Raw genomic sequence first — 23545 nt, forward strand, 5'->3', positions numbered from 1 at the left:
GTAGTTCGTCTGCAGACTCAGTACCCTTGTCACTGCCCTCTGTGTGACAGAATTCTTCATTCACTCTGGAAATGAAGAGCATGACAACCTGTAAGTACGGCAAGAAGGGCCTACAATGTGGGCCTACAGTGGGGGCAGGGTGCAGAGAGGGAGGATGAAATACGGATTCCTCTCAGGTGTCAGTCACTGAGCTCTGCAGAATATTTCAGTCCTTGGGGCGTTTACTGTCTCCACCAGCAGAAAATGGGATGCAGTGTGATTTCTTCATGTAGTTGAATTGTTCAATCAAATAATATTTCCCAAGCACCTACTATGTTTAAGAAACTCTGCTAAGCCTTATAGGGAGTTCAAAGAGAAATAAGACATCTTCTTGCCCTCAAAGAGATTATAATCTAGTTGAGGAATTAGGGAAGAGTGAGGGCATCTGTGTGTGTGTGTGCATGTGTGTGTGACAGAGAGAGAGAGAGACAGAAAGGAAAGGTGGAAAGAAAGAGAGAGGTAGCTCTGGTCAAAATAGAAAGGGTCTTAGTGATTTACCCAAGTGAAACAAAACATATGTTTACAAAAAGGGTTGTACAAGAATGTTTACAGTAGCTTTATTCATACTAGCCTCAAATTGGAAATAGTCCAAATACCATAGGAAAATAAACTGTGGTATATTGACATGACACAATGGAATACTATTCAGCAAAGAAAAAGAATGAACTACTGATACACACAACAGTACAGATAAATCTCAAAAACATTATGTCAAATGAATTCAGACATAAAAGAGTATATATTGAGTTATTCCATTTAAATAGTGTTCAAAAACAGTCAAAAGTAATCTATGTGATAGAAATCAAACGGTGAGGGGCTGGAAGGAGCACAAAGGAACTTTCTAGGATGATAGGAATGTTTTATATCTTGATTGGTGTGTTGGTTACATAGGTATCTATATTTGTCAAACCTTATCAAATTATATAACTAAGATCTATGCATTTTACTATATAAAAATGTTTCCTAAAAACTACAAAAAAAGTTGTTTTAGAAAAGGTCTTGAACATTCAGTTAGTGAATTAACATGTATTTGTTATTCTGTAGCCAAAAGGGAGCGGATCATAATGGTATTTGTTTCTTTGTTTTTTACTTTCTTTGCAGAACTGTGACACACTGAACCTAAGGGTTAGGAAGACGAACCTGGTGGCGGCAGGCACACGTGGGGAGACTCCTGCAATCTCTCCAGCGTGAGATTTCTGAACAAAGATTACGGGGATGGGAACAGAAAGGAAACAGATGAACACAGGAGAAGGCACTTGGTCTTTTATTAGCTCTAGGAAGCAAAGGAGAGGAATAGTCAAAGAGACTACATTTTTGAGCCTGTGAGGCTGAACACGTGGCAAAGTACAGAGACGACAGAAGGAAAGCCTGTTTGATGTCATCTTCAGCCTACAGTCAAAGTATGACCTCCAAGTCTGCAAATAGCAATTGGAAACGTGGGATAAGAGGCCACAAAAGTTACAGATGAGATTAAGATCTGAGAGTCTCCTCTGTTACTTCTAGAAGTTGGTCCTAGAAATTGGCAGTGCCAGAGATTTCTATGGAAGGAAGAACAAAACTAAACCTTCAGCAGGACCCTCCACTTAAGGAGTAAGACTGAGGAAGAAGGTCCTGCTCCATCTCGGAAGAGTCATTGTCAGGAGGATAGAGGGAGACCCAGGACAGAGAGCGTTGAGGAGAGCAATGAAGGGAGGGAGTACAGGACAGTGACCACTGTCAAAAACTGCAAGAGTCAAGGACAAGTGGCCTCAGGAAAGACCCAGAAACCTCATTTCTGTGCAGTGATTGGGGAGGCACCCAAATTCACATGGATTCAGGCCTTCATTATATAAGTACTTACTGAGTCTCTAGTATGTGTTAGTTACTATCCTACTGTCTGAGGTGCTGAGGACAGAGCCACGCACAAGAAAGAGGTGTTAGGGGAAGTAGTGGGCAACAACTATTTGGTGGTGACAGTTAGAATGGTAATGTAGGGAAGAACGAAAGTCACTTTTTGTTTTCCACGTTGGAGAAACCTGAGTATGTTCCAAAGGCAGCAGAGATGAAAGAAGCAAAGGCGATAACTCAGGCTACGAAGTCTTCAGAGGCAACAGAAGAGCAAGGAATTATTGCATCTGAAGTGTAACTTCCGTCCAGAAAAGCTAGCAATCCTTTTTAGGAAACAGGAAGCACTGTGAAAGGCATAGTAATAGGAACATTCACATAATCAAAAATTATAGTCCAGGATTGTGACAGATATCGGCACAGGCAAGAGTGGGGACTGTCAGAACTGCACGTGAGATTCGAGGTCACTGAGCCCAACTATTCATTTTACGGAGAGAGCGAAAGGAAGCTCTGGGTGGTAAGCTCATTTTCAGACGTGCTATTCATTAGTGGCCCAGCCAGGGTTAGGACTCAGTTCTCCATTCAAGACATCACTTGCAGCTAAATCGTAGCCATCAGAAGTCAAGGTGCAGGCAAAGCAGAGATGTGGCTTGGAGGCTGAAGCAGCAGAAGGTGAAGAAGCGCTCCTTTCTCCTTCCGCTTTTCAGCCTTCCTCTTTGCACTTTCCTTAATTCCCTTAGAAAATCTCGACTTTCTCCAGATAAAAACCGTCAACTTCATATTCTAAACCCGCAATGCTGGCCAGGCTGTATTAGAACCTGAGGAAGAAGAACAGTGTGCCCCTATAGACACTTATCAAAACATCCACCCATCTTTTAACCAAGTGGAAAACATTAATTAAAGCCCTACAATCAAAACACGTGACTGTATACAAAAGTCTGAGTTGCCCAATCTATTCACACACCAGTGTCAACCCTCACCAAACCAACCTGCAGGGGGTGTGATGGTCCCAGGCCTGGGAGCCCCGGGCTGTTTGAAAATGACTGTTTTGTTGCACAAAAATGCAAGGGTGTTAAACAAACAACAACGTCCCGTCTGTATTTAAAATTTTGGTATTTTGTTTATCATGGATTTTTTGCATTAATTTTGATTTTTAAAAATATTCGTTAAACTATTACTTATCTTGATCACTGAGTTTTTTGCCCTTCGCACCACCCTTGAATTCTGTGCCCAGGGGGAATGCCTCACTCGCCTCACCCTAATCTTGGCCCTGCCAACCTCTCCACGGTCCATGGCCACAATCTGACCCACTCCCACCAAAGCACTGCTCGGAATGCTCCAGTTGTAATGTTTATTTTTTTAAAAAATCCACATTATGCTGATATAGACCTGAAGATACACTGAATCTATTACAGACTGTCAGAGATATCGTCTTCTGTGGTATTTTAATCCTAACAAAGAAATTCAGCTTCATATATCCTATGTGTTTAAGAATTACTTTGCATTTTAAATATGAATTTTCTTCAAAGACTTCAGTCTTCCACCAAAGTTTAAATTTTTTCTTATCTTACCACTTTTCTGTGTGTAGTACTTACAAGTCCCTGAGAATATGCACTTGTTTGATGGATTTAACTCCAAAAGCAGCCTCATAAAGAGGGACAGGAGGATGTAAAGACCCATGGATGTGTTCACCCGTCTCCCCATCCGCCAGCCACTCCAGTATCCTCTCACCCCCTCCCGCTCCATCGCGTGCACTCCCAAGCCTTCTTCTAATCCCTAAGGCACACAGGCAGGTGACTATAAATGTCAGTTGTTCCTCAACCTATACTCTCCTGAAACTCTAGCAAGAGGAAGTAGACAGTAATAGCAGAAGTATCTGGAATTATCTCTAGGCTCATTGCATTCATCTCCATGCCCATGGCCCGCATGCTTCCAAGCCCATAGAGAGGCAGCAGCGAGAGGGAAGGAGGTAGGAGATATGAGTACAAATGTAAGTGCAACAAAACTTTACGACTAGTCACCCCATATCTCTGGACGGTGGCTGGCCCTCGGCCTCAAAGCCTTAGGGGTAACCCAACTCACAGATCTGCTGCAGGGGACGAGGCGTCCACATGATACAGGACAATCCTTTTGCTAACAGCCTAGGAGACAAGCTCAAGAAGGAAGGTGGCTTGCTGTACATCTAACAGCCACAAAGCTCTAGCATGAGGATCCAAGCCAGGTGCTGTAATTCCTGGTGCAGTGTTCTCAGTATGTTACTCTAAAGTCACTTCCCAAGTTATAAACATGTTTTTAGAATGAAAATGATTTTGATTGACCTTGGAACTTTTATGGACTGTGGAAACACACTTGGCCTAACACAAGATCAAATCTTTGAGTTTAAAAAAAGCATTCCCATTTCTATAAAACAAATCAACCAGGCTATGAAACAAATAGGCCATTCATAGGAAACACATTTTGCACAAACATTAAAAATAGCTAAAAGTAGTTGGAACATAAAATTGCAGCTCAGATGCCCTTGTGGAGATAGGTCTTCCCCAACCACACTATCAGAATTACTGCTCCCACATCTCCCTGCTCTCCCTCCCACAGCTTCTATCACGCGCCCTCATCACTTCCCTTACAGAAGGTATCGCAACCACCACTGCCGTGCTTATGTATCTGTGCCCTTGTTTACACTGTTCTCCACAGGCTGTAAACCCTGGGAGGGCAAAGACTTTATAGAGCATATTCACCTCCACATCCCAGCTCTTGCACACAGTAAGCTCGACAAATATTTGCTGAATAAATAAACGAATGATGGCAGCCTCCAGTTCTTGAACTTTCTGTCCTACAGCTTCCTGTTCTATATTTACCTACTCCTTCCCACCTCACCCCTCCAAAAACAAACAAACCAATGTCTCTCTGTCTCTCAAGGCAGGTTTCTTATCATTGGAGACTGGCTAATGGTAAAAGAGAAGAAGTTGGCTAAGACTTACTGGTGGCTGAGTTCTCTTACTTCACATGGCTTGAAGCCCCATTCTTTGGCCAGCTTTTCTTGTTGGGATGCTTCTTCTAAAAACACTATCTTTAAAAAAAAGAAAGAAAAGAATCATGAATTAATGAACCATGGTCATTTGTTGTTATTAAATATCTAAATCTTTTTAAAAGAGACTATACTGTAGTTGAGTTAATTTTAAAAGGTATTTGATACCAAATGGGATACAGTTTGGAGGCAAAAAGACAGGTGTCTGCCTTTGCTTGCCCAAAGAAGTAAACTGCAGGAAATTTCTCCTTTTCTGCCATTCTATCGATTAAGTAAGACTTAAAAAATTCTAATTTGAAAGTATGGGTACTAAAAATGGCTAATTGATATCTATTTTCCCCACCCCCTAAAAATGATTAAAGGAAACAATTGTTTATAGAAAGTGTACCCCACTGCAGAAAAATGTAAGATTTTTGCAGGCTGTCATGGGAAATCCAAATGCAGAGGATAGTAGTAGTACATCACGGGGCAATTTATTAACACCGAATATAATTGCATGTAATAATTGCTGACAATTGAATCTTGGCATGAACTATGTTGACGTTCTGAGGCTATACATCTGCTATCAAGAGCTCTGCTGTATTTTTCTAGTACTGTGTATGAGACAGTAACAGAGTGATCTCTGGCATGGGGCTTGTGAGCCTGAGGGCAACAGCTGGAAACCTTGGAGGGGGCTTCTGATCTCTCTTAGTCTGGTTTCCCCATCTGCAAACTGGGGCTACCACCAGTAAGTACTTCACAGGGCTATTGTGAGGACTAAATAGGATCATTTCAGTCAAGAAGTCAGCACATCCCTGGACCAAGGTTAAATGTTAGATACATTATATCTATTGTCGATTCTTTTTTAAGTACAGTGAGATTGTTTTCTCCATAAAAAATGAATTGCAGAGCAATAAAGGACAAGGAAGAATGAAATATATATGCAGGAAATATCCTGTTTCATTTTTAAATGCAATATTGTGAGAATAAATGTTTCATGGAACGTGAAATACTGAAATGTAAAACTGGTAGATAAAATGTATCTAATTAATTAGAAGCAAGGCAATATACTGCAGGAAAAATAGTTTGTGGAACTGAAAATAAAATAAAATAAATATTGACTTCTCTCTTCATTGATGATATCCCTTTTTAAAAAACTGGGATTTTTTTTATCAGAAGAGAAAATAAAAATGTAATTCTTACAAATAAGGAAAAGAAATTCAATGATTCTAAAAACATATTTGGATCAATAAATATCAAAGCAGATATAAAATTAGTGAAAAATCACAAAAACAATTTATCAATATATCTGAGAGCTGATTTACCATTAAAGCCATAAATAAATGAATAAATAAATATAATATTTGTAAAGCACTACATTCACATATTTGAAAATATATTTGAAATAAACAGTTTTTGAGGAAAATATATATAATCAAAATTTATTCTAGACAGACAAGAAAACTGAATGAACTAGCAACTCTAGAAGAAACTGAGGAAGTTTTACTAACCTTTCAGGAAAGCTCATGGTTCAGAACCATGCTGTCTAATAGAAATATAATGCCTGTCACGAATGCAACCCATATACATAATTTTAAATTTTCTAATAGCCACACTAAAAGTGTAAAAAGGAAAAGGTAAAACTAATTTTTTTTTTTGTGAGGAAGATCAGCCCTGAGCTAACATTCACGCCAATCCTCCTCTTTTTTTTTTGCTGAGGAAGACTGGCCCTGGGCTAACATCCATGCCCATCTTCCTCTACTTTATATGGGACGTCGCCACAGCATGGCCTGATAGGCAGTGCACTGGTGCACGCCCGGGATCCGAACCCGGGCCACCAGCAGCGGAGCACATGCACTTAACCGCTATGCCACAAGGCCAGCCCCCAAGTAAAATTAATTTTAATAAAATATTTTATTTAACCACATAGGTAGCCATGATAAAAGATTATCATGTTAATATATGAAATCAATATAAAAGTTAGTAATTTTAGTTTTGTTAGTACTTAATCTTTAAAATCCCGGATATGTTTTGCATTTAGAGAACATTCCAATCTGGTCGCTAAATTTTCACCACAAATACTTCATCTGTATATTTAGACTTTATATAATTTGCAAAAAGTAGATTCACATACCCAGGTTGTTCCAAAAACACTTAAAAGTTTTACAAAACTGAAATGAGTATCAATTTTTAAATGAAAAATTAAATTAAAAAAAAATAAGAAATAAAGAATTTAAAAATTCAGTTCCTGGGCCGGCTCGGTGGCACAGTGGTTAAGTGTGCACGCTGTGGTGGCCCAGGGTTCGCATGTTCGGATCCCGGGCTCCCAATGACGCACCACTTGTTAAGCCAGGCTGTGGTGCTGTCTCACATAAAGTAGAGGAAGACAGGCACGGATGTTAGCCCAGGACCAATCATCCTCAGCAAAAAGAGGAGGATTGGTGATGGATGTTAGCTCAGGGCTGATCTTCCTCACACAAAAAAATTCAGTTCCTCAGTTGTACTAGCCACATTTCAAGTGCTTAACATATCATATTAGACAGACCACTTTCGGAGAATTTCATAGTAAAGTTCTTTTCAACTTACAAAGAACAGATAATGTCTGTACTAGGTAAAGAGCTCCAGAACGTGGAGAAAGAATGGACACTTTATTTCTAGGAAGCTAGCATAATCCTCATACCAACTCTTGACAAAGTGCACACAGATATACAAACACAGATACGCAAACAAAGAGAGAAATTGCAAGCCAATGTTGTTTAATAATATAGACGCAGGGGGCCGGCCCTATGGCTTAGCGGTTAAGTGCACGCGCTCTGCTACTGGCGGCCCAGGTTCGGATCCCGGGCCCTCACCAACGCACCGCTTGTCCGGCCATGCTGAGGCAGCGTCCCACATACAGCAACTAGAAGGATGTGCAGCTATGACATACAACTATCTACTGGGGCTTTGGGGAGAAAAAAGGAAAAAAAAAAAAAAAGGGAGAGGCGTGGCAATAGATGTTAGCTCAGGGCCGGTCCTCCTCACAAAAAGAAGAGGACTGGCATGGATGTTAGCTCAGGGCTGATCTTCCTCACAATAATAATAATAATAATAATAATATAGATGCAAAAACAATCCCAAAGATATACTGGCAATACAAAGCAAAAATATATTAAAATAATAATTCAGCATGTCTGCAGCACGTAAGCCTCAATTATTCTGACCAAGCAAGACACTCATCGTCTATCAACTTACAGCAGATGTTTAGTAGTTAGGCAAGGGCTTAACTCCCCAAAGACTGCTGGAAGAAATCCACCTACCCTCTTTTCTGTTTTCTGCAGTCGACACTCAAACTAGAATTTCCTTGCTCCTCACATACACACTAGGGTCTTAATCTCTACCATTATCTTCATAGAGCTCTGTGCTTCCTTGTTCCTGACCAAGCTCCCGCGACTCTCTTTTTACCGAAACCCTTCACTGTGACCTCTTGTTACCGCCCCTCCATAAGCAGCAAACTCCCCTGTGTCTTCAATATCTGCTCTGAGTTTCTCCCTCCTACAACTAGGGCTCTTCCCCAGGACATGGCTTCTCCTGTGCTTCTCAAATGGCAGGTATTTATACACCAGGGTCAGGGAATGAGTTTGGTACCTTCTGCACTCACCATAGCCATTTCCAAACCACTTTTCCTCCAGTTTCTTGTGAACATACAAAGCTCATTTAAGACGTGCCCTTTCAGGTTTCAAGAGCATCTTTCCCCTCTCTTAGTTCTCCTTTACCAATCTTTCTCTCATGTTCAAATCTGTTGACAACTGCCCCACACTCTTTCTCTCCACTCCAAGCCCTGCCTGCATTCCTTATAAAATCAACATGGACAATCCTTTTGACACCATGGCCACCTATTTCTGTAAACCTATCTTCAGTGATTTGTTCACGAACAAATAAAGTTCATGAACTTCACATCATGGCCATATCTTGGACACGTTCATGAATCGTCACTGCTCCACCTCCAAAACCACTGAATCACACATCTGACCACAACTTCCCCTTTTTCCTGTTTGCCACTTCAACTATTCCAATCAATCATCCACCTTAAAAAGCCTTCCCTTTACTTTCTCTTGTCTACTTTCCCCCAGTCCATCAGCCGTCTTCTTTCACCATTTTCCTTGTCCAGCTTAGATCCCACCATCTATTATTTCATATTTCTTGTGTCTTATAGTTAACACACATGTGGTAAAAATTCAACCCTGACTGAACCCAACTCTCCCCTTCTCTGGGCTGCACCTGAGGAGACAAGCAGCAGTGGAGCAAAGCACACAACACGGTAGATGGAACATCTATAGTCATCAAGCTCCTATGCGCTCTACCAGTGCCTGTGCCTGGCACCTTAAGGCATCTCTCTAACACTGTGGTCTTTACTGTCAATAAAACTGACAGCAGACCTAATTACCTATCCACTGGCAGATCATTAGAAATATTTTTTGGTGATAGATTAATACACAATTTTTATCCAATAACTCAGAAGGAGAGCAAAGAATTCAAGGAGATTGCTATAACAAAGCTCCTTGCATTCCCATCTACTTGATTTATATGAAAATGCACTTATATCTACAAAAATGGAAAACAAGAAAAGAAATAGATGCTGCTTCTATTTCATTCTACCAACAAGTAACACTCATCCCTAGATATATTATCTAGTTGGAGGAAAAAACAGCCTTTTTATTTTACATTTAACAAATTACCTTTCAAAACACGTAATAGACATTTTAAGATTTCCTTATGGTCTCAGGAAATTTTAAACACTTAAGTGCATGCACAAGGGTTTTACTGCAATGGTTGATCAATAAAAGACTTTCAACTGTAAAACTATATTGCATGAGCACAAACACTGTAAGGAAAGTAGAATAGAATTAGTAATTTAAGAAGAAAAGGGACTATATAGCATTTCGGATCATTAAAGAGAAGCTAGTTCATGATTTTTTAAAAAGAAGTTAAGGTAGATATCAAATCACTTTGATATCTATTTGATTCCATCAGACACATTTTAAAAAGCAATGGTACAGCTTAATTTTAATATGTATATATTTACGATTTGCCAGAAATTATGGGCTTTATACATATTTAAATCTAATAAGAACTATACGTATCAAGTTTTAAAAATACGAAAGCATGTAGAGTTTTTCAAAATTCTTTTGGGGGCACGTTAGTGAAAAAATGTGAAGAGCATTTCTCTAGTCAATTCATGTTCCAGCCTCCACTGTGATGATTTCAAATCTACCCTCTCTTCAAATCTCTCAATCTACTTGTCCCCAAAATGTACACCAAACATGTGCAATAGTGAAAAATTGCAAACAATTTCAAAGTCAGTCAATAACGGATTGGTTAAACACAACTAAACACTGTAGCAATGAAAAGTATTAGTGAATACTTAGATTTACTAAATTATCTTTGATACAATCTTAAGACTTTAAAAAAATGCAGGTTACTAGAACATGTATGGTATGATCACATTTTTTATAAGAATATGGTGTGTGTGTGTTTGTGTGTTAGGGCTGGTGTGTCTAAACGTTGACAGTGGTTATTATTTCTCTTGGTAGATTTTAGGGTTAATTTTTGCTTTAATACTTATAACTTTTTAGATTCAAAATTGTTAATAATAAATGTTTTATTCTAGCTAAAACAATAAAGTTAATTCCATTTAAAATGTATATGAAAATGTAAAGTAAAAAAAATAGAAATACATAAATATAATCTCTAGTCATGGAGCCTGTGGTTGAGCAGTTAAGACACACAGACAGATAATGAACGAGACGGGGGAGGGCATGACGACAGAGTGCAATGGATCCTACCAGTTCAGTGACAGCGGGCATAGTCAGTGAAGGTTTCAAAGAAAGGACAGAACTCTGACAATGACAGGTAGGATTTGGTACTTGATAAGTATCCACGGCTGGAGGGAAAGGGATGGCAAAGTACACAATGATAGGAGCAGAGGCATAGAGGCAAAAAAGCTACAAGTGGTGTTATGGACAGGAGTGTACTTTAAATAACATTGGAGCACTGGGTTGGAGAGAACATTAATCCACAAATAAAGTATTCAGATTTTTTTTCTTGCTCTTATTCATGTAGTCACTCGACAACTACTGCCTGAGTGAACCCTATGTGAGAAGCACTATCCCAGGGACTAGGAACAATAAACTGATAGATGAATATAAGATATACTGTATATGAGTGCTATGATGAAAAATGAAGCAAAGTAAATGAATAAGATACAATATGGGGTGTGATGGTCTCTCAGAGATGATGTTTGAGCACATATTTGCATGAAGGGAGGGTGTAAACCAGTTACATATTCTGAGACGAGCATTCCAGGTAGAGGCAACAACCAGTACAAGGGTCCTGATACGCATATTTAAATTGGGCATGCTTTGAAACAACAGAGAGGCCAGTGGGATACAACCCAAGGACTAGAAGAAAGAGTGGTAGGAAACCAGATGGAGAAGATAGCCAGGGGCTTTGTAGGTCACGGCCTGGAGATTTACTTTTAGGAAATCTCTAAAAGTATTTTGGAAAATGAATGCGGCAAAATTACAAAATATCACTAACGTTTTCTTTATGGGGCAGTGATTCTTTCCTCCGGAGGTTACCTGGGCTTATGTGGCTGTTCATTTTCTTATTCCATCATTCACCATCAGGAATGCCTATCATGGCCCACGGCCTTCCTCCTCACAGGCCACAGTCTAGGTGGGCTGTCAAGCACATACAGAAGTCGTCAAAAACCAAGTTTCATAAAACCACAGATGGTGCCACCTGGCAGGAATCTTCTCATCCGACTCTCTTGTTTTCCAGATGAGGAAATTGAATCCCTTCTGTTAAGCAAACAATTCCACGTGCTCTCTTACTTGAAACTGGGACTATTTAGGATGAGCAATAACCAGAATGTCAGGAATACTAAAGCCAAAAGCAGATGAGTAATGACTGTCAGCTAATGAAAAAAATCTCTGCAAGATAGAGGCTTCAAACACCAGATGGCGAATTTGGGCAATAGGCTTGTTGCTATGGAACAGAGTAAACTGCTCTTTGGGACATTGTAAAATAGCCTGGCCATCCAACAAAATAAGGTAACGTGTATCAAAATCCATTACACAAAATCCACGCTTTGGCACTGTAATGGGAAATAAAATCAGATAAAAATATGAGGTCTCAAAGATTTCTGAAGCTTTTGGACAGAGATGAAAATTGCCATATTAGCTCAATTCACATTAAGCAGATTAATGGAAAAGAAAGATGAAGTGAGATTGTCTTAAAAAAAAAAAAAAACCTGTCAGCCTATAAAGGTAGAATCAAGTGAATCCATGTTACAAAGACACCAAAGGGTAGCACGAGGGACTGAGATCTTCTGGATTGATATTTTGATTTCACAGATAAGGAAACAGACCAGGTTACGTGACTTGTCCAAGGTCACAGGGCAAGCCAGGAGTATCTGGTGGACTTGACCCCTCTTCCCAGAGTTTCTTCCAGACCTCTGTGACTGCATGTCTAACATAAACCAAAGGTCAGCAAATTTTCTGTAAAGGGCCATATAAGTAAATATTTTAGGCTTTATGGACCATATTGTCTTTGTTGTAACTACTCAGCCTTGTCATTGTAGATCAAAAGCAGCCATAGACAATACATACACAAATGGGTATGGCTATGTTCCAATAAAACTCTATTTAGAGAAAATGAAATTTGCATTTTATATAATTTTCACTTGTCATGAAATATTCGTATTTTTTAACCATTTAAAAATGTAAACACCACACTTAGCTCACTGGCCACATAAAAGCAGGCAGTGGGCTTGATTTGACTTGTGGACCACAGTCTGCCAACCTCTGATGCAGACTCCTAAAAAGACGCATGTAAATTAAAATTGTATAATTTGAAAACCTTCCCAGGAGCTTACACTAGCATTTCCAGGAAGCTTTATCTTAATTTACAATTGGTTTTTAATTGGTAATAACTTCTAACAATTTTTCCTTTAACTTCAGGGCCTGATAAAATACTCTTGGAAAAGTGCAAATTCTGGCTGTCTTAGAAGCCCCATTTTGCTGTAGAAAACATATATATATATATATTTGTGTGTGTGTGAGGAAGACCAGCCTTGAGCTAACATCTGCCAATCCTCCTCTTTTTGCTGAGGAAGACCAGCCCTTGGCTAACACCTGTGCCCATCTTCCTCCACTTTATATGAGACGCCACCACAGCATGGCGTGCCAAGTGGTGCGTTGGTGCGCACCCGGGATCCGAACCGGCGAACCCCGGGCCGCTGCAGCAGAGCATGCGCACTTAACCGCTTGCGCCACCAGGCTGGACGGAAAACATATTTTTTGATAGACTAAAAAAGTAACTTTAGTAATTTTTTTGATCTCTACTGAAGACATCAGTAATGATTCACTGGTGTTTAATAACTTTTTATTAGAAAAATAAAGCAACATGTTTCAAAATAATAGGATGTCTGATAATAATAAAAATACTTAAATGTACTTACTGTGTGCAAGACACTGCCCTACACACTTTACATGTATAAACTCATTTAAACCTCACAAGAACCCTATGAGGTAGGTACTATTACTAGCCCCATTTTACAGTTGAGAAAACTGTGGCACAGAGATGTTAAGTACCTTGCCCAAGATAACACAGCTGGTAGGTGACAAATCCAGAATTTGAACCACAGTCAGCCTCCAGGTTGGGGACTATTAAATACTATGTTATACATTTGTAAAAACTCTCTTTCATACAAAAATATGGAAAACAGCCCTCGCTTCCCTTCCTTTTTTCTTTATAAAATATTTCTTGATGCTTTTCCTTTTGCTTCCCCTCCCTTAACATAGCCCAGGCTGGCAGGCCTGGTAAGGCCAAGAATGTGGAGGTAGTCAAGTTTATGGGGTGGTCAAGGCTGACAGGGCTAACAGGGCCAGGGGGACTGGGGCTGGAGAAGTGTAGAGTCAAGGAGGCAGGTTAGGGGGCAGAGATATGGTGGAGGAGACAGCCACCAGGGCCAGGAGACTGATTACATATAGGGGCAAAAAGAAAGTATGTAAATATATTGTGGATAATGACAGCCAGGCTTTTCAGAAGGGAATTACAAATATGGAAAGGGGGGATGCTGGAACAAACTCTATGGTACCGGATTTGAATTGGAGGTATTGGTGTCAACTCATGGTGTCTAATTTAGGTAGATCAAATAGATGTGTTTCCTTCCTAGCTCTATCTATTGAGAGGGCCTAGAAATGATACCCTGTAGCAATCAGTACCCCCCATGCTCAGATCTTGATTTTTATATACCATTCTCCACCAGAAAGAACCACAGTGACTCCAGAGCTGAAGCACAGAAATACAAGACATATTTGGAATATAATTTTGTGCCAAAAAGTAAGGAAGTGCTGAAAATAGAGTTGGAGAATGGTAAAAAGCACACAGGAGCCACCTTGAAGAAGCCCCTGCTAGCCAAATATGGGTCAATTTGAGCATCCAAATAAATAATAGTAGTAATGAATTAAAACCCATTGAATAAAATAGGAATCCATGAGTCCACCCAAATGAATGAATGAATGAATAAATAAATAAATAAGGGAGAGTTCTTCCTTAGAGTAGAATACCAACTAATACATGTGGAAGGAATGATAGAAACAGAAAATGAGCATTTGGCAATCATTATCATAATAAATGATTCATGCAAAAACCATCAACGAGTGTTAAAACTAGTGGGTGAAAATGTGTTGAGGAATAGGATATTTATACAATTTCAAAATATCTCCCCACAAAATTTATTTTGCAGAGAAAGACAATTGCTTTATGATGGAGAAACCTGGTAAACACCACCTTCACCAAGTGAACAAAGCTAACATCACCATTAATGAGACAAATCAACATCATGTGCCTCCTGATCCATGCACTGAGAAGAACACAGCATCACTTCTGTGATATTCCTGCCCGAAAAATGCATAATCTGAATCTAATCATGAGGAAACATTAGGCAAACTCAAATTGACAGATATTCTTAAAAAAAAAAAAAGATGTTCTATATTCTTGAAAATTATCCAGGACATGAAAGACAAAGAAAGACTGAAGACCTGTTCCAGATGGAAAGCAGCTAAAGAAACTTGACAAGTAAATGCAACTTGCAATTCTGGAAAGGATTCGGAATCAGAAGGGGGAAAGAAGGTACCAAGGACCATTGGCCCAATGGGCAAAGTTTGAAGTACGTGGTAGAATTATGTCTATGTTAATTTCCTGACCTAGATGATTATATGGGATTATGTCAGACAGCATCCTTATTTTCTTGGGAAATACACATTGAAGTAGAACACACATGAAGTGGAATACACATTAGACTGGAACAGCATGTCTGTAACTTACTCTCAGTAGAAAAATTATATATATATATATATATGTGTGCTTATGTGTATTTGCATACGTATATCTACAGCTATCTAAGGGGAAGAATGATGAAGCAAATGTGGTAAAATGTTAACACTGGAGAACCTCGGTGGAGGCTATACGAGAGTTATTCATACTATTCTGGTAACTTTTTTATAATTTTGCAATGATTTAAAAATAAAAATTTTTAACTACAAAAACAAACAGTATATTGTTTAGAAATACAAATATTTAAAGTGAAAGTATAAGAAAAGGCAAGGACATAATAAACATAAAATTTAGGGTAATGGTTTCCTCAGAGGGGGAAGGGAAGGCAATGGGATGGAGGGTATACAGGGGGCTTCAGAGATAAGACACAGTCTATGATGTCTTTATTCATTACACCTTACACAGACATTATAACTAGTTTTTATATGATCAAAGACAAATTGTCTGCTCACACTAAATTCCTAAATTCAGAATCCCTTGATGCCTTAACCAGTTTGTAGAATAAGGAAACTAGTTAGATGGGTGTATAATTATCACGAGGCACTGAATCAAATCTACCACAAATCCCAGATCCAAGGTTAAATGACACATTTGAATCCTGAAATCATTGAATAAGCCAATAATTTCAGCAGCTGCCTCAAAAAAGACATCTTCAGAGACTAAACAAGCGGACAACTGAGAATGAATTTAGGAAAAGCTTTCTTTTGAAAACTGAAAGGTGATGCCAACTGCCCACAAAATTTATCTCAACAGACTACATCAGATATACAGATATTGATAAGAAAATGCAGGCATGCACAGAAGTACTGGCTACAGAAGCCTACTCCATTGGTCATTTTTTAAAAACATGAAATCTGCCTTAGAGATCTGGTATAGGTTGAATTGTGTCTCCCCCAAATTCTCCAAAATCTCCCCAAAATATATTAAAGTCCTAAACCCCGAGTACCTCAAAATGTGATTGTATTTGGAGATAAGGTCTTTACAGAAGTAATCAAGTGAAAATGAGGTCATTAGGGTAGGCTCTAATTCAATATGACTGGTGTCCATAAAAGGGGAAATGTGGACACACAGACATGCATAGAGGGAAGACAATACAAAGAGATATAGGGAGAAGACAGCCATCAACAAGACAAGAAGAGAGGCCTGGAACAGATCCTTCCCTCACGGCCCTCAGAAAGAACCAACCCTGCTGACCCCTTGATCTTGGACTTCCAGCCTCCAGAACTGGGAGACAATAAGTTTCTGTTGTTTAAGCAACCTAGTTTGTGGGGCTTTGTTACAGCAGCCTAGCAAACTAATACAAGACCCTGTGGGAGGCAGGATTATAAGGAGAGTCTAATAAATCAACAAGGAAAAACACTACAGAAACCTTCTTTTTTTGTTTTCAGTAGGCACTCCATCTAGAAGTTTGAGGTGGTGAAAAATACACTAAACTTACTGAAGAATCAAGATTCTGCTATTAACTAGCTTTGTGAACAGACGCAAATCCCTTAACCTTTCTGATTTACCATTTTTGAAAATATGGTAATAATAAATGCCACATCTCCTTTCAACCCTATAAACAAAAATATTTTAAAAGGAACGCTCCATGAACTATAAAAGTTCTCCATAAACATGAGGTATTATCAGTAGTGCTAATTTTTGAGATAAGCAGAGTGGTATTTCAGGAGACAACTGCTGACACGGTGTGCTTTGATTCAGACAGTTAGCTTTGTCAGGCAAACTCAAAAAAGGAAAGCTAGATGACAGCAGAGTCAGAGAAATCCACATCTAGTTGTATATTCCTACTCAAAGGATTGATTAATAGGATGAGCGAAGCATGGCTGGAGAGCTTAGAGACATATCACTGAGCCCTGCCCCAGCCATGTTCTTATTCACAGCTTAGATGTGAAAAGAATAACAATTTGGAAGGGACAGTTTGTTCCCTATATAGCAAAATCAAGTTTTAAAAAGACATCTACAGGCTAAGGTTAATAATACGAAGCTTAACAGGAATATAAGTAAAATCCAACATTTACATTTAAGAAAAATTAAATGCACAAGGTAAAGATGTATGAGACCTGGTAAGAGCAAGGACTATGAGCTCAAAATAAACAGTGTGGAACAGCTGCCCATAAAAACAGATTCTAACTAAGGTCAAATTTGTAGAAATACAGGCATTCCTTGCTTTGCATTGTTCTGATATACAGAAATTTCAGACACCATGGTTTAGGCAAATAACACCAGTCCCCCAACAATGTGGTTCAAATACCAGTTACCATGGTCTATTAACTTTGAGTGGCTGCATAAAGTACAAACTTGGCTTCTAGACCTTCAGTCCATAAGTCACTACATACGTGACAGATGTGCATCATGATCAGTGTCCAATCATGTCACTTCTTCCAAAGCCTATGAAGATTGCTCACTGTGCATCAGTTCACACACAGACAGCAAAGCATGTAGTTGTGTTGCCTCCTTGTCTCCCAGCAACAAACTCATGTGGCATTTTAAAAAAATGGATAATCGAAAGAGTGAATTGCTTAACAAAGATGAAAGTGCAGCAAACAAATGAAAAGTGATAGCACAAAAAGTGAACTTTAAATCTAACATTAATGGAGTTGTAGAAGAAACAGCTGATCATTGGGAATGTTGACATCGCCACCATTCAAGCAACTCTAGATCTACGGCCAGAGGAACTTAGTGGAGGTGAACTTATGGACATAAATGAGGATAGTGATTGAAGACGTCTCAGAAGAAATGACACCCGCAAAAAACTTCACATTAAAGGAATACTTGGAGCAATATCTCAGAGAAATTTCACGACATTGAGAACTTGAATGATAAAATGTTGAAAGCTGGTCCAAATTTATAAAACAGGATGACAATTTGCCAAGGCAAACAAAAGATGCTCATTCTGTATTAACAGTTTTATGAGAAGAAAAAGGCAAGCACTGTTCAAACGACTCAAGTTTTTTTTTATCTTTATTTTTGTGAGGAAGATTAGCCCTGAGCTAACATCCGATGCCAATCCTCCTCTTTTTTTCTGAGAAAGACTGGCCCTGGGCTAACATCCGTGCCCACCTTCCTCTACTTTATATGGGACGCCGCCACAGCATGGCTCGACAAGTGGTGCATCGGTGCGCACCCGAGATCCGAACATGAGAACCCGGGGCCGCCAAAGAGAAGCGCGCGCACTTAACCGCTACGCCACCCGGCCAGCCCCTCAGGTTTTTTTTAAACAAAGAAATAAAACACTTTCTCTATGTTTCTAATGTTTTAAATTACAGCATACTAAATGAACACTAGTTTCACTACTTTTTTTTCCTTTCCCCACGCATTTAAATATGAAAGAGTTTTTAATGTTTTAACAGAAATTTTTAAAGGTCTCAGAGTAATTGTAATTTTCCCATTGCTTCTTAAGATTACTTTACATGATTTCAGCTTCTATGGTCCTTTTTTCTGTCTCGCGCTATTGTGCAAAGCGAAGACTGCTTTGTTGTGTTCTGTGAGACTTAGCTTGGGGTACAGAACTAGTAGTTGCTATTCAGTTGTGGAAAAATGAGCTGAATTGAAATGTTTTTATAGGAAGGTAACCAGAATGTGAAAAAAAACCTGAAATCAAAACATGAGAGGAAATTCGGAGTAGAACTGACAGTATTTTGTCCGAAGAAAAGAGAAGTCAAGAAGATTATCATCATTGCAAATAATGGAAAAGCTGTCACATAAAAGTGCCATCTTAGAGCAGCAGAATTAGCATCAATAATTAAGTATTCAGCAATAGAGTGTTCAATTTCATGAATAGAACAAGCTTCGAACAATTAAACCTGAACATAAATGGAATTCACTGACTCACAACGTAGTGAACTCCTCATAGTTGGGAGTGCCAAGCAGAGGCTGACCGACCATCTGTCAGGAATGTTATACCAGAAATTAATTCCTACACAGGGTGAGAGGGGAGGCTCCATCCACAACTCAGATTCCAAACATCCACGTGGTGGCTTTAAAATATGCCCACAGGGGCCAGCCCGGTGGCGTACTGGTTAAGTTTGCAGGTTCAGATCCCGGGCGTGGACCTATGCACCACTTATCAAGCCATGCTATGGCAGGCGTCCCACATAAAGTAGAGGAAGACGGACACGGATGTTAGCACCAGGCCAATCTTCCTCAGCAAAAAAAAAAAAAGAGAGAGAGAGAGAAGGATTGGCAACAGATGTTAGCTCAGGGCTAATCTTCCTCATCAAAAAAAAAAATGCCCACAGATTCTTAAACACCCCTCTCTTCAAAAGGTGGAGTCTAGTTCCCTCCTCCAACCTTGAGGTGAGCCAAACTTAGTGATGTGCTTGGAATGAAGCACTCACGACTGCTAAGGCTAGCTCACAAAAAGGATAGCTCCCACCTGCCTCTTTCACTTTTGGATTACCAGTCTCAGGGAAGCCTCCAGTCATGCCATGAGGATACTCAAGCAGCCCCGGGAGAAGCTCTTGTGGGGAGAAACCATGGATTGCTGCCCACAACTGTAAGAAACAGCTTACAGTCATGTGAATGAACTTGAACCTTGGAAGTGGATCCCTCAACCCCAGTCAAACCTTCGGATGACTGTGGTCCTGGCCGATATCTTGACTGAGATGTCAAGATGACATCTCTTGACTGAGAGCACATGAGAGATCCTAAGCCTGAGCTTCTCAGCTCCTGCTCCTAAATCCCTGACCCAAAGAAGCTGTAAAGATAATAAATTGTTGTCGTAAGCCCCCATGTTTTGTTACGTGCTAGCAGTAGCTAGCACATACAGTCAATTTTGTACGGAACACTGAGGGTACACTGCAGTCTTAAGAAGCCAGCTTACATGCCTTTTTTTTTCCCACCAGTCTCCTTTTTATTAGACTCAAACCACAATTTCCAAAAACTAGTTCCTATCATTGAAGGATAAATGATTAGCCAATAGTATTCTGTTGTAAAAAGTAGAAAGTAGAGAAGAAATCTAAAATTAATTCCTCCCACTCTGGCTGATTATCACCCCAGATTTAAATCTCCTGCAGGAGATTAACACAGACCTCACAAATAGGGCTTAAAGTTCTCTTTAGCAGGAGAGAAGTTCTTCAGCAAGTTCATCTCTCAGCTGCAAACTGTCAACAAAACAAAGCCTGGCGCTTCCACTCTTTATATATGAAGGAACAATTTCCTTCAATATGGCACCATCTGCTCACTCAAAATTAAATATCCAGCCCAGACTTCTCCTATGAACTCCAGGTCCATATATTTGACATTTTCCTTGATATCTCATTAGTATTTCTCACAAGGTGCTTCAAACTCAACATGTCCAAAACAGAGGCCGTGATCTTATTCCCGAATCTAGTCCCTTTCTAGGGTTCCTATTCAAGAGAATGAGACCACGTCAATTCAGGACACAATCCAGAAACTTTTGACACATTTTTCTCTTATCCCTTGCTTAACACTCGAATGGCTTCCCACTACATTTAGGTGCAGGAAGAACATTCATAGTACAGTCTAAGGGTCCTAGGTGGTTTGGCACCTACCTGTCTCCCCAGCCTAATCCCATCTCAACCTAATCCCAGGCCTTGCTCCTCCCCCCACCTTGCTCTCTCTGCTCCAGCACACTGGTCCCATTTCAGATCCCATTAGCTCCCTACTCTCCCCACAACTGGGTCTTTATGCACGACCTTTCCTGCAGGGAACACCTTTCCTTTCCTCTTGCGCAATTAACCCCAACTCATCTTTCCTATTCCAGTTTAGCTGACCTTCCTTAGGAAGCCTTTCCTGACTAGCTCAAATTCCCCATCCCTACCCCCATTCATACCCCCACTCCCTTCCAATTAATGGTTCTCAAAGCAGCAGGAACCTCTTCTTTATGGAAATACAACGTGGTTAAATGCACATAATCTAGAACCAGGCTACCCAGCTTAAATCCTTTCTGGTTGTATGAATTTGGGCAAGTAACAAACTCTCCATGCCTGTTTTCTCATCTGTAAAGTGGAGATAACAGTAAAGAACATATCGTAAGGAATAAATGAGACAATATACGTAAAATGCTTAGAATGGTCCAGACACATCACAGACATTACATACATCTGAGCCATTGTTTTATTATAGTTGCAATTTCACACATATTCATAATTATTATTTTATTCGTATCTGTCTTTACAATTAGATGGCAAATTCCACAAAAGTGGAGATGTCTATTTTTACTTACTATCATACTTCCACTGCCTAGCACAGTCTTAACACATCACAGATGCCTAATTAATATGATGAATGAATAAATGAAAGTGATATAGGGCCTGGACTTTGGAAAACCTTGAAGTGTCACATTAAGGAGTTTAGAATTTTTTCTCTAGAAGTTTTTAAACAAGATTCACAAATGAAAATTAATGGAGCAATGATTATAAGGTAAGTTGGGAGGAGAATTTAGAAACAGAGACAACCCTTAGCCAACCATTCAAATGGTTCATCTGGGTGGAGGCAATGGCCAGTGTAGAGAGGAGCACAGGGAGAAGAAAAGAAGTGTCACGTGGGCAGAATGTTAGGGAAGGACCCACACAACTTGCTGGTACACTGGATCTGGAGGGAACGGTGAAGGATATATATAAATACTAAGTCTGAATGAGAGAACAGAGACAAAAAGACAGAACTATAGAAACCAAAGGAGATGTTGGTTTGGAGGTGTGAGGAGAGATGATGTTGATGGGCAGGACTTGCAGATAGAGCTGCCCAACAGCAGGTGTGGACATAGGACTGAAGCTCTGGGGGTGACCAGGTCTAGAGACAGAGATTGAAGACATCTGTGCAGAGATGAATGTGAACCCCATGCGAGAGGCTGACATATCTGGAGAAGAGAAGAGGGGGTAAGAAGGGCCGATGGGGGAGGCCTGGTGTTTGAAGCTGATTTAGAGTCTAGAAGGTGAGGGGAGCCAGGAAAGGAACTGTAAAAGGTAAAGTCAGAGAGACAGGACTGGGAAGTAACAACAGGGTGGCTTACTCTCACTCACTATTTAAGAATTCAGCTGAAGGATCAGCCACTTCCTCGGGCAACATTTTTCACCTGTCCCCCAAGCTAAATAATTTGCACCCTTGGCACTGTTTGCATGCATTTGCCAATAGCAATGTGGTAGGCTGAATAACGGCCATCAAAAATATCCAGTTCCCTGGCCAGCCTGGTGGCATAGTGGTTAAGTGCGCGCGCTCTGCTTCAGCAGCCTGGGGCTCACAGGTTCGGATCCTGGGGGCGGACCTATGCACCGCTTGTCAAGCCATGCTGTGGCGGCGTCCCATATAAAGTAGAGGAAGATGGCCACAGATATTAGCTCATGGCTCATCTCTCTTAAAAAAAAAAAAAAAATCCAGTTCCTAACCCCTGGAACCTGTGAATGTTATCTTATATGGCAAAAGAGATTTTGCAGATGTGGCTAAATTAAGAATCTTGATATGGGGAGATTATTCTGAATTACCAGGGTGGGCCCTAAGTGCAATCACAAATGTCCTTAATAGAGGGAGGTAGACAGTTGTATTTCCATAGTCTTGACAGAGAAGCAGAAAGCAACGTGACCGCTGCTAGCTTTGAAGATGGCGAGAGGGTCCAGGAACCACGGAGGTAAGAAATGTAGCTCTAGAAACGGGAAAAGGCAAGGAAACAGATTATCCCTTAGAACTTCTGAAGGGAGCAGGGCCCTGTCAACACTTTGATTTTGGCCCAGTGAGACTGATCTCAGACTTCTGACCTCCAGAAATGTAAAAGAATCAGTGTGTGTTGTTTTAAGTCACCGAGTCTGTGGTAATTTGTTACAGCAGCCATAGGAAATGAATACAAGCTCTTAACTCACTGCAGGATCATCTGGAGTTAGAGTATCTGTCTCCGTCCAAAAGTATAACCTCCTCCAAAGATAGTGATGCTCTTGGACCTTGGTATTTCTGGCACCAAACAGAGTGCTAGACCCACAAAAGCACTCAAATAAACGTTTGGAGAAAGGCTGGAACGAAAGAATCAGAACAAGAAGAAAAGAGAGGGAGGGAGTTTTAAAATAGAGGAAATGGTTACCAAAGGCCTATCCTTAAACATATGGAAAGGACAATAGAAGGCAGAGAAACTGGGCGGGGTTGAGCCAGGCAAGAGCCAGCAATCCCAAAACAGACTGGGCCACATCCAGGCAGGGCATGAGGGAGAGAGGGAGATCCTCAGGAGGAGGCGGACCATAACCCCAGCCTTAACTCTAACCCTCATCTAGTACAGAGGGGCTGAGGGTGTTGACCCCAAGTCAGCTCCCTCTAAAAAGCCAAAGGTCGCATCATCTGAGGGCTGACAGC

The 23545-nt window shown here is 40.2% G+C and overlaps 1 protein-coding gene across 1 annotated transcript in view; it reads right to left on the reverse strand.

The window, feature by feature from the left end:
- Positions 1-23545, reverse strand: part of GDA (guanine deaminase) — a 90538-nt gene that overhangs the window by 37403 nt on the left and 29590 nt on the right. The window contains exon 2 of the mRNA XM_058565650.1: positions 4842-4930. Within this exon, the coding sequence (XP_058421633.1) occupies positions 4842-4930 (89 nt within the window). The remainder of the gene's footprint in view (positions 1-4841; positions 4931-23545) is intronic.

The sequence above is a fragment of the Diceros bicornis genome, chromosome 22 (assembly GCF_020826845.1).
Source record: "Diceros bicornis minor isolate mBicDic1 chromosome 22, mDicBic1.mat.cur, whole genome shotgun sequence".
NCBI lineage: Eukaryota > Metazoa > Chordata > Mammalia > Perissodactyla > Rhinocerotidae > Diceros > Diceros bicornis.